Source organism: Eurypyga helias, unplaced genomic scaffold, assembly GCF_000690775.1.
Source record: "Eurypyga helias isolate BGI_N326 unplaced genomic scaffold, ASM69077v1 scaffold50181, whole genome shotgun sequence".
Lineage (NCBI taxonomy): Eukaryota > Metazoa > Chordata > Aves > Eurypygiformes > Eurypygidae > Eurypyga > Eurypyga helias.
In genome coordinates, this window is record NW_010231233.1 from 7270 (window position 1) to 18911 (window position 11642).

The 11642-nt window shown below is 47.6% G+C and overlaps 1 protein-coding gene across 1 annotated transcript; it reads right to left on the reverse strand.

The window, feature by feature from the left end:
* Window positions 1-542: 542 nt before the first annotated feature.
* Window positions 543-3099, reverse strand: LOC104516585 (PH and SEC7 domain-containing protein 3-like; the record flags this gene model as incomplete). Its single annotated transcript, XM_010160960.1, has 3 exons — window positions 3096-3099; window positions 1882-2956; window positions 543-935 (listed from the first exon to the last, which is right to left on the reverse strand). Coding segments are annotated over exons 1-3 (1472 nt in total), but the record flags the coding sequence as incomplete, so codon positions are not given.
* Between the last annotated feature and the right edge of the window lie 8543 nt (window positions 3100-11642).

Sequence of the window (11642 nt, forward strand, 5' to 3'; positions counted from 1 at the left end):
TAACACTTTCTAATCCCATGGCCATGGTGGGAGCAAAACCTCGTCCCAGCAGAAGCAACTGGCAAAACTCCCGCTGACCTCAAGAGAGGAAAAGCTATGCTGAGAGATGCACCTTTAACATCCAAATCTCGAGCTGCATTCGGCCAACTCTTCCGTATGCACAGGGTGTTACTGTTCTGAAAATTGCTACTAACAAATTCAGGTATAACTGGAGCCAAACAAGGTTAATCTGTAACCAGCAACTAACTCGTCCTCTGGGATAGGTCCCAGAAATGCAACAGTATCAGCCTTTTATTGACAAAAGTATCACCTACAAAACCTTCCTAATGTAAATTTTCACTTTTCTAAATGAACGGCAGCTTTGGATAGCCCACTTCTCTCCTGCAGCTCAGTCTCTTACACTGGAAATTTTTCTGTGCAGAAAACGTGTAGCAGTGAAAGAGGTAAAAAAAAAAAACAACCCACTTTGCAACCATCCACTGAAGTAGAGAGACACAGAGGAAAATCAGCAGGCACACAGAAAGCTCACCCATTGCTTTTACCTTTCCAAACGAGGGACTTCCGTGACGTCTCCTCTGAAGAGTGTTTCGCTTACATCCCTTAAGCCATTGATGATGCCTTCACCACAGCCCTTCACCTCCCTATCAGGGGGAAGCTGCAGGACATCTGGCTGCTGCAAAGCTGACGTCCTGTCTAAAAACTGGCCGCCCTCCTTCATGCGCTGCTGGATCATGGGAGTGAGTGGCATCTCAAAGCTGAAGTAGCTATCGGGCTCTGAGTACAATGTCTCCAGCGACTCTGCACTGTAGTATAAAGATGCATTGTCTAGGATGTTTTCGAACTGTGAGCTGTACAGATCAGTGGAGACGTCGGAGTGCCTAGGCCCATGGACATCTTCATATCCTGCTGTGGATGCTTCCCTCTCTTCCACCAGCCTGGAAATCAATCAGAAATAGCTCATTTCAGGTCAGGGGAAAGACATAGACCCCTGGGTGAATCTCCTCACTGGGGAAGGTGTGTGTAGCATCCCCCCGCAGAGAGTTTTCTTCTTTGAGAAGAAGCGTGGCTTCTCATGGCACATACCAGGTGTCCGGGTTGCTCACCTGAGTGATGCCACACACTAGCCAAAACCAAACTCTGCGGAGCCCAAGGTGCAGAGACAGGAGTGCCTCCTTTGCTGAGATTCTGTTGTTTCAGCAGCAAACACCCTGCCAGGTCTAAGCAGGCACGGTTTGCTCAGAGTGGACCAGTGGGACCCTTTGCTTTGTTACAGATAGGCATCAGGAAGGAAAAGTAAGCAAATCAGGATGCTCTTGTAAAAAACGCACACAAATTTTGCAATATGAAAATTGCTGAAATTATATGAACACAGATACATAAATAATATAGAAAGTGCATCACAGCATTTACCCTCTTATAATGTACAAGGCACAGGGTAAAATGTCTTTATTATCTGACCTCACAGAGGTGCTCACAATGTTCTTGCATGAACTCTGCCTGAAACCAGAAAATACAGCTGGGCACATAAAGCCAGGACTGCATACTGTCTATATTTAGTTATGTGCCACGTCTGGATCCCAGCTACACCTGCTAGAGATACTTCGTCACACAGTCATTATTCTGCAAACAACAAGAGGCATCTTTACGTTTCCAAACCTGAAACAGACTTCAAACTTCTGCAAGCTGGTGTGGACAGGGTTCAGCCACAACTTCATGTGCTAGCCATCAGCAGGCATGAACTGCTACCATTGTCACCATGCTACAGGAGGCAGACACACATTCGTTGTTTGTCATTAGCTGCTAAAGGGGTAGGCACAAGCTGCGTGCTTGGGATGATAGAAACCCTGCCTGCCCCCCACGCCTCCCCAAGCAACATCTCACCTGCCCTGGCCTCTCGCTAGCCCAGTCATCTCCTTCTCTCCGCAGCTGTTCTTGTCCTTCACAAAAACTTCATCATCCCCACCTTCATCATGCAGCACCAGAGGAGCAGCTCCACAGGCAGTGGATCCCAGCCTCGGGTCCTCACAGACCTCGCTCCAAGTGCTGTCCGGCAAGGAGACTAAGTCGGGGGACACCATCGGTGGTGCAGGGTGGCTGACTGTTTTGGGGAACGTTTTCCTCTCCACAGACACAGTCTCCAGCAGCAAGTGCTTCTTTCTTCTCTGCTCCTCAGCTTTTTGCAGCCATAAAATCTCCACGCCTTGAAATTCTACATGTTTGCTGACAGCTGCCTCTTTAGAGAGCCTCCTCTCAGGACCCATTTGCATTTTGCCTTGACTGTAAGCTGAAAACTCCTCAAATTGTGCCCACCTCTCCACTCTGCTGGCTGCTTCCAGGTTCGTCACAGATGGTCTATGACAGCTTGTCTCTTGCGCTGCATGGACCTCCTCAGCTTTCTTACTGATGGCTTGCAAGGACTCGGACTGCTTTTCTCCAGTCAATATTGCAGCCAGATCTTTCTCTATGATCAAATGCATTTTTTCCTCAGCTGTTTGTTCAGATGGAAAAGGCACGTCTGAGGGTTTTTCTTGGCCTGCTGGAACTGGTTCTCTGGCTGCCTGCACATTTTGGCTGCCAGTAATGCTCTTTTTTTCCATTTGCGTCTCTGAATCAAGAGGAGTATTTGCTCTCCCTTGCACCTTTGTTACTTCCAGTTGTTGAGAGATTTTCATCACCTCTGGCAAGTTACCCACAGGCTTCAAATCTTCTTCTGGGGCGCGCAGCCGCACTGCCCCAGCATCAGGTCTTGAATTGCCTGCAGGAGCTGCATGCTGAGGAAGGGGCCTGCCAGGCATCCAGAGGTGACTGTCCCATCTTTCTGGACTGTGAATCACAGGCTTGGCCTGGCGCAGTGATGAAGTCCTCGGCACATCTCCACTTGGCTCTACGGTGCCGTACTCTGGAAATTCATTGATGATGGTATGAGGGAGCAAAGTGCTACTTCCATGGCCACTACCTGCAAAGCAGAAAAGACAGCATGGGTTTAGCTACCACATGCATGAGCAAAAAGCCTGGCCTCCCTTCCCAGCCCTCTCCTAACGCAGTAACTTAGCTCTCCCCTTCAGGTAAAATACTGCTCAGTTTAACTCACTTACGCATGCTCTCACACTGCAGTTATCCTGAGCTGGTCCTTTTACATATGAGTTTCTGAGCAGCCCTACTTTGGGAGTGTGCACCGCTGAGGAAGGAATGCCAGAAATGTCTGCTGCACTTCAGAAATGGTCTCAGTGGCCTGTGAACAGCCTGAGGCCACAGGCTACGCGCAAAAGCTGAAGTAAGCAGACCTGACACCCAGAATGCACTGCACATGTTTGTTTTATTTAAAAAAAGAATGCTTTTAGGTTATTTTCACTTGTAATGATGAAACACTGGGAAGATAATCAGCCACACTCCATACATTCCACAGCCTTGACAAAACCAATTAGCTAAATTAGAAAGCAATTAATGAGCAATTTAACTTTCTGCCAGCACTACCCTCCTTCCTTTACCAACTCAGGTAACTGAAGGTCATGTTGCAGCGAAGTACACATTCCACGCAGTTCATGTTTCCTGTTGCAGCAAATTCACTGTCATAAAGAATGCTTGCTAGTCCTCCCCTCCTCGTGCTGCTTTTCCAACTGATGTAAGTAAACAAAGCATGAGTGAAAATGGACAGTCACGTTTTCCAAGCGCCAAGCACCCACTGGCTCCCATTGTCCTGGGGTAACAGAGAAACAGCTGTCCTCAGAGGGACCTCACGGATGGCACTATAATGGATACTTGACCACCTTATATTACAGCCCAAGGAGGAACTGAGCTTTGAAAAAAAACCAAACAACAAAACCCAGCAACAGCTGCATTCACTGCACCCTTCTGGAAAAAGCTTGCCTGGAGTATGAAAGTGCTTCAAAACAAACATGGGGGGGTGGATCCAAACACCTACTTTGAAAAATATCAGGGGCAACAGCTCTGAAACCAGACACCAGCTTGCATCTGGACATTTTGCCCTGCTCGAGGTGCATCTCTAGGTGCTGCATTGCAAACTGATCCCCACCTCTGCTCCAAGCAGGCTGGCCACAAGCCATTTCTGAGGAGAAAGCCATGTAGCTGTGGTTAATGACAGCATGAGTTCAAAGTGAATGGGAGATAATTTAACGTGAGCTCAGCACCACATTAATGTGGCTGTCTATCTGCCAGGGGTTTGTAAAGAGGAGTAGCAGCTCCCACCTGCCAGCTCAATACGGAGTATATCTAGCCAAAGGGTAAATACCACACATTGTGTGTGATGCAGGATCAAAGTGACATACTCGCACCATGCCAAACCACAGTCTCTTCCCCAGTAGGTTCTCCAGATATCTCCATGCTGTTGATTTAATCTCACCATAATAAAACTTCAGTGGGTCAGGTTTCACCTAGATGACCTGGTTGCTGTTGAGGACAGCAACTGGACAGAGCAGGAACCTTTTCTCTTCTGCAAGGTCCCAGGGAGCTGTGAGGAGCATGGATAATGTCCTGTCCACTTCTGCATCACCAGCCTACCTTCATGGCAGGCTTTCCAACACACTAGGAGAGTCTGAAGAAGGCAGCAAGGTCCCTCTCCCCACATTGAGTGTTTCCAGACATTGTTTTTTCTAAGTGCCCGAAGACCCTGACAAACAAACAGTGTGCCCCTTTCACACACAGTTCAGCCATGCAGTCCTTGGGTGTATCCCAAGCCCATCCGCCTCATAGCACAGGTGCCAGTTTGCCATTAGGACACACTTGCACCAGGACAGACTCACAGGTGAGAACAATGCAGTGTGGCTGTGGCTCCAACATCCCTATACCTGCACTGGGACCAGCCGAAGCCAGCAAAAGGCCCCGTCTCCCCACCCCCCAGTCCTAGTCTGGTCTAATGCAGCGACATTAGTGCTTGCTGCTATCTTGGCACGTGTCCAGAAATGGGATTTTTTTAAGAGAGCAGAACTGCCAATAGGTCACTATAGACACTAACATAAACCCTTCTCAGTGGACACAGCTCCACCTACAGCAACTCTCAGCTTGCAGACCTGCAAGCAGAAGATGACCCAGTTGGGATCGCCTCATGCCCCCAGCACAGCGGGGCAAGCTTGGCCATGCACTGCCACTGCACGCTCTGGCCCTGAAGGAAGGAAATATATAGTGCTCCAGGAGCTGGGACCCCCCGTGCCCCCCTCCTACCCAAGCACACTGTCTCGTTGGAAGGAAGTCTGGAGCATCACCACCCCAGGGATCCCATGGGGCTGGGATGCAGCCAACCTGTGCTGGAGGCCAAGCCCTGACAAGGCACAGCAGACAGACCCTGCCAAAGGGCCAGACATGTCTCTGCTAATTGCTATCTTAGCTTCTGAACCGACATGAGGTAAACAGAGGTGGCCTTGTTTCGGGTGGTGAATGCTGAATGCACCACTGCGCATCCCCATCTGCCACCAACGGCCGCTGCTGACTGCAGTAAGCAATGCTGAGCACGTTTCTGATTTACTTCTCCTCCTGAATTTCATCCCAATCAAACTTTACCCTCTGTCAAGCCCAGTAGACTCGAGAAGAGATACACATATGGAGCACATACATGCATATACACGCACAGAGAGACATACAGGAGTAGGTAGCATGCGCACAGGTACTCCCTTAGAAGCCATGTTTCACCTGGGCAAGATAGAAGCACGGTAGAAATTGAAGGCCTTTTCTACAGTGAGGCGTCAGCAGCCCTGCTCTGGAAGGATTGCTGCTGCTGCACTGTGTGAGCAAAAGACAGTGCGATTCTTGCCTTCACAGAATCCTGCAGGAACCCTGCCTAATTCACTGCATCATTAACAAAAAAATCACATATGGCACCAAAGCAGCAGTCTGTCCCCATTACATTACGTACCACCATGCACATGACTGCCAAGGTCTCCACTCCTTGCAGTAAACCACCACCAATTGCACCCCACTCCTAAAAGGTGCAAAGCCTCTCTCTCCCTGTGTTCAGACAGCTATCTCAGGTACCAGAGCTTAGAGGAGCTTGAGCTCTTTAAGGGAAACTCCTCCCTTATTCCCATCCACCACCACAGCATCATGTCTTGCTGCAGCTACTGGCATATCCTGTCCAACCCCATCCCCCAATATGACTGCATTACAAACAAGGCTAGAAAGGCAACAACAAAATTTAAGGACCGCACTGAAGATGAGCAGGGAAAAAAAAATACCCATCACCAAACAAACAAACAAAGGACACACACTCTCAGGTAACACCAATTTCTACTTTGCATTGAAGGTGGCTTCTTTCAACAAAGGAAAAAAAAAGATAAAAAAAGAATTAAACTGAAAGAGAAAAAGCTAAAATAGAAAGGGGGTGAACAGCTAGAAAACTGAGACCGGGCAAATATAACCTAACAGCAATTGGCAGTCTTTCTGATGACTAGACGTTGAAAGAATTCATGACTTAAATCAGGCATAGATATGATATTTCATAGGTAAATAACCATTCCATGTCAAGCAAGCTTGTCTCCAGCATAATAAAAGGAAATTCTAGGAAGCAAAACACAAGTTACAAGCATAGACAGACATTTGTTTACAGGTACATTTTACAAAAGAATGGTGTGAGTGTCTCTCTCTATACAGTATATATATATATAAGCTAGCTCGAGAAATCAGATATATTTGCTTGAACAGTCTCCTTACTCACAGAGGTTACTGTAGCTCCAGCAGTTACCCATTGGTCAAAGAAATAAAATGCACAGATCATCAGTTTGTCTATAGCGATACCAGCTAATTCAATTGCTGCTGTTCTAGTCAACTGGAATCAAAATAGTTTCAAATTTCCTGGCAGCTGCTGCCCTGCACTGCACACAATGATGTAAATGGATGCTTTCTGAGTATTATGAAACTGATGGGGGAACTGCAGTCTCATTCAGTCTACTGCAGGACCTAAGGAGTCCACCTTGGCAGCTTGCAGGGGGGAAAAAAAATTTCCTCCAGCAAGGCTGCCTGACGGTATGCCAGGGAGACATCTGGGCTTAGCTGCTGTTTATTGTAACTGCATCCGGAGGGAAGAAACAGGCGGAATGGCGATGCTGAGAGTCGTGTGCTGGTTCCGGAGCGCTGGGCGCTGTTTCGGCATTACTGAGCTGGAAGGTTTCAAAAAGCAGCCTAGTCATCTTGCATTTTGCTTCTCCGCAGCTCCTTGCACTGATCACAAGCAGCACGTGGGTAAGCCTGCATGCAGCATCACACCAGTTATGCTTTCTTGGTACTGGCATTTATTACCATTATTTGTAAAAGGTGAATTAGGGCAAGTAAAAACAACGCGTGCATTAAGAGGAAACAAATCTCTAGGTGACAGAGATTTAGCGAACAGGATTTATGGCATTATGTCATTATTGCAGCCTGCCAGAGGGAGGGATAACACATATCCTCATCCTGCATTCCCTCGGGTTACCACTTGTGTGGTAACTAAAACTATTCCGATATATAAAGTAGTGCCTGCGCACGCTGAGACTGAGCAGCCTCCCCCTCTGAGAGGGGAGGGTTGCTGTAGAATCACTGGCAGCCTTGTGCAGCAGCCCTTTTTCCAAATTATGTCATTCTCCACGCCGGGATCAGTCCTGGCTAGCCAGTGGAGGTCCTTCATTAGCCAGAGCGGGGGCTCAGCCTGATGCAAGCACTGTGGTTTGTAATGGGGCTGCAAATGCCCATGCCAGACTGGGCACAGGATTTTCTGCAGCCTGCAGCTACTCCAAGCTTTTGGGCAGTTTGCTTGCCTGGGGAAGTGGAGCCAGTCCTTCATCCCTGCAAAGTTAAACTGGCATCACATCAAAACAACAAACTGGTGGAAACGGGGAAGAGGAGTGAATGGGAAGGGGGAAGTGGATGCCCCATCCCTGGATGTCTTCAAGGCCAGGCTGGATGTGGCTTTGAGCAACCTGGTCTAGTGCAAGGTGTCCCTGCCCATGGTAGGGCGGTTGAAACTAGATGATCTTTAAGGTCCCTTCCAACCCAAACCATTCTATGATTCTATTTAAGTAGCAGGAAGAGGTATGAGAGAAATGCCTAGACAATTAAGCCCAGTTTAAATGCCTCTGCTACCTTAGCAAACACGCAGGGAAGGTGAGGGGACCAGACATGTGGCAGAGACTATGCATAAAAAGTGACTGTGTTGGCTTGAGATCCCTCACCCCAAAAAGTGGCAACCAGAGAGGGTCTTTGCTGCTGTCAGTGGGAGATCTGGCACAGACCCAGTGGCGTGCACTCCCCGTGCTTGGAGGGACAGGCAATGCTGTGGCAGCCAGCGGCTCAGGGACACACAGAAATTAAACTGGCCCATTCAGGAAAGAAAATAATCCTCCTCCAAGCACTTCGGGGAAGCATGTCACTCAGGAAATCCCGCACCTACTGTTTGCTGCACACTGGAATAGGTTATCAGAGAAGTACTGCTTACCACTGCTCTTCATAGTTTCCTAAATTCTGGGGTTTTGGGAGCAGTCTGCTACAGGACAGCCATGCCTACACCAGGTAAATTCACCACAAATCTCTCTGCTAGCCAAGTCCGAGCATCTGCATCTGGCTGGTGATGTGATGCCTGAGTTGTCGCAGCTTGAAAAACAGAGTGAGAAAAGCTGCTAGGTTAAGAATGTAAATCCTGGCCATTAAGAAAGCAATAACCAGAACAGAATGCAAAATACCCAGGTTACTGTGTGTCTGTTTGAGTGTGTGCCTGGTTGGTTTCTTTTTTACAATTGTAAACTTTCTAACACTGTTCCTGATGGAAAGCCTTAGGTAAGCAATGCTGTGACTCAGTTGCGCACTTTCTTTCCCCACAGATTTTAACTGTTTCCCGGTGGTAAACAGGGTTTGGGAGCACTTGAGTAACCCCAGCCACACTGAACCAAGGGTCCTGGAGGGAGCCTCGCACTTTCCCCTGGCTGCAGGAGGGATGGCATGTTGCCGCAGCAGCTCACAGACCTACAGTGAGCTCAGAACAACATAAAGTCCAAAACTAACACACAGCACGTGCTGAGAGGGTTTAGTGTGAGGGACTAGCCACTACAAATTGCTGTATGGGCCACAGATGGTCAGTGAGATAGCTTGGTCCCAAGAGTCATTATCCTGGTAAGAAAAAGGGTAGAGCAAAACAGCTGCTAGCATGAGCAGGAACAGGAGGGAACACAAAGGGAGTATGTGGGCTCCTTATCCTGATGTAAAAGTGCAGGTGAGTCTTACATATTTAATGCAGCCTTCTTTAAAGCCCCACTCCCTGGAGTGACATGGCTGCGAGAATCTGAAGTTTTGATTTAAGACATGTTTGGGAAAAAAAAAATTCGGAAGACAGATCCAAAAGGAACCAAATTTTTCTATTTTTCCACTGCTGTGATTTAGAAAGGAAGCAGCTAACAGGTGATTTTCTAAGTGTAGATACACATAGTGATAGAATTATTTTAAAAGCTCCCCAAGAGCCTTCAGCTGAAAGAGCAAACGTCTGGAGCAGTGACAGCCCACAGCTGCTTTGACACTTGCAGCATCTACAAAGACTTTACAGCCTCTCTAAATCTACTTGTACTTAATGTTACCATATTTAAAACAGTGCATTTTTAAAGAATCTTTTTTTTTAAACCCTCAAAAAGTCCTTTAAATAGAAAGATCTCTTCAGATAAAAAAATGTATAAGCAAAAATGGCTTTAAAAAACCTCACACTAGTACTCACCGATCCCAGGAACTCTGGATCTTTGCAGCAGCCACTGAAGAAGCTAGGCACATCCTCAGAAAAGCATGTCCTTTACTGCATTTCAGGGTTAGGGACCCATCAGCCATAGCCTGGCTAAAGGAAAGTTTGCTAAGCAGTCCCCAGAGCACCCCAGGAGCTAGGTATGGGTTTATGCACTCAGGTAAAACAAAACAGGGCACAGAGGGGCCTGTGTGTCTCCCAGGCTCCGAATATTTGTTTCTAAAAGGATAGCTGGATGTGCACGGTAACTTTTCAGCATGCCACACAGTGAAAGAAATTCCCTTCCTCAGAAAGTCGGACAGAGTTAAATACACAACGCAGGGGTCTCTAGAGCAGAAGGCACTTGCTGAAGTCGTGAGCTGCAAACAGGAAGAATACTTGGTGTACCCTCTGTTACACTTTTTCATGTGCAACACAGGGCCAGAACTGCATCTACCCATGTAATTTTAATTTAACGTCTTGTCCGTGTTCATTATAAAGCCTTCCCCAGCAGTAGGATAACACATAACTTTTCCTTCAGAAACCTTCAGGTATGAACCAAGGCTTGCAGCATGATGGAGGGCTCGCACTGGTGTGCTGCCTATCTCACCAGGTGATGAGGCTGAATCCAACAGGTGAGCCCACAGTGACAACAAGCAAAGATGCAGCTGCGCTCCACCGTACCCACCTACAGCCAGCCAGATCAGCTGGCTGAGCCTCTCCTGTCATGCCCACTGACCTGGATGTATCATTTTCTATCTGACTAACAGAAGGGAAGGGCCTGACTGCCTCCAGGAAAGTGTTTCTGAGCCCTGCCAACCTCAGCCCAGCTCAGCCTGCGCCACGTCTGCTAAGAGCATCTGAAGCAGCTAGACATCACCAACAGGCTGCCAGCATCACCAGGACCCCAAATATTTGTGTGCTCACATCAGCGGCTCTTGGCTTCGGCCGACAGCCCACAGACAGGGAGGTAATTACTGCCTTAACTTCGTCATTTCCTAACTTCTGAGTGCTTCATTCCACACCTTTAAAAAAACAATAAACAAACAGCCCATGTTTTAATGATTATTTGTACTAAACCCTTGGTCTTCACACAGTTCTGTTGTTTACCAAGTCAAGGATGTGGTAATCTCCTCCCTGCAGTTGTAGGTTATGATAACTTGAACTATACAGCTTTCAAGTGCAGGTCACAAGGCACCCAATTTCCTCCTGTGGAGCAAGGGACTTAGCATAATGCCTCACGCTCCTTTAGTTTTCCTTTCCCTGGGACTGGAAACCCAGACATCTATCATACCATGACTGATGGCTCTGGAGCGTGACCGAGCGTTGCACAGCCCCAGAAAGGGGGATGCAGAAATTCAAAGAGGGAGACAACACAACGCTCCACCTCATGCAGCTGAGATGCAGAGCAGCCTGTCCTCCTTTTTCTGCATTAATTTTTCCATATGCACAGAGAGTTGTGCCCTCCTGACAGCACTGTAAGAGCTTGCTGCTGCTCAGAGCATCCAAGCCGTGGTCCAAAATTACCTGGTTTACTACATGTTGGAGTGAAAGAGGAGCACTCAGCACAGCCGGTCAACAGGCTGGTGCCAGAGAGGTTATCACTTTTAGAGTGCATTAGCTCAACCGGCAAAGTACCTTTAATACAATACTTCTGGAAACTTAACTTTAAAAAGTTAACCTTCTCTTTGCATCACTGCCAACCAGTGACACCAAACATTGGGGATATCTACGAGAAAGCGTATTGATTACACACAACTATTTAAAAACTCTTGCAGGCCTTCAGTGTGTCAGTAAATGCAGTGGGACACTAGAAACAACAACCAAAAAAAGCTGATAAAGTATGCACAACAGAATGATGTAATTTTATTTTTGGGGGTGGAGGGTGGTGAGGCATCAGAGGTCTGAGCTTTCTGGATTCCAGCCTTGCATGTGTCCCTGCTAAATCACAGAATCATAGAAT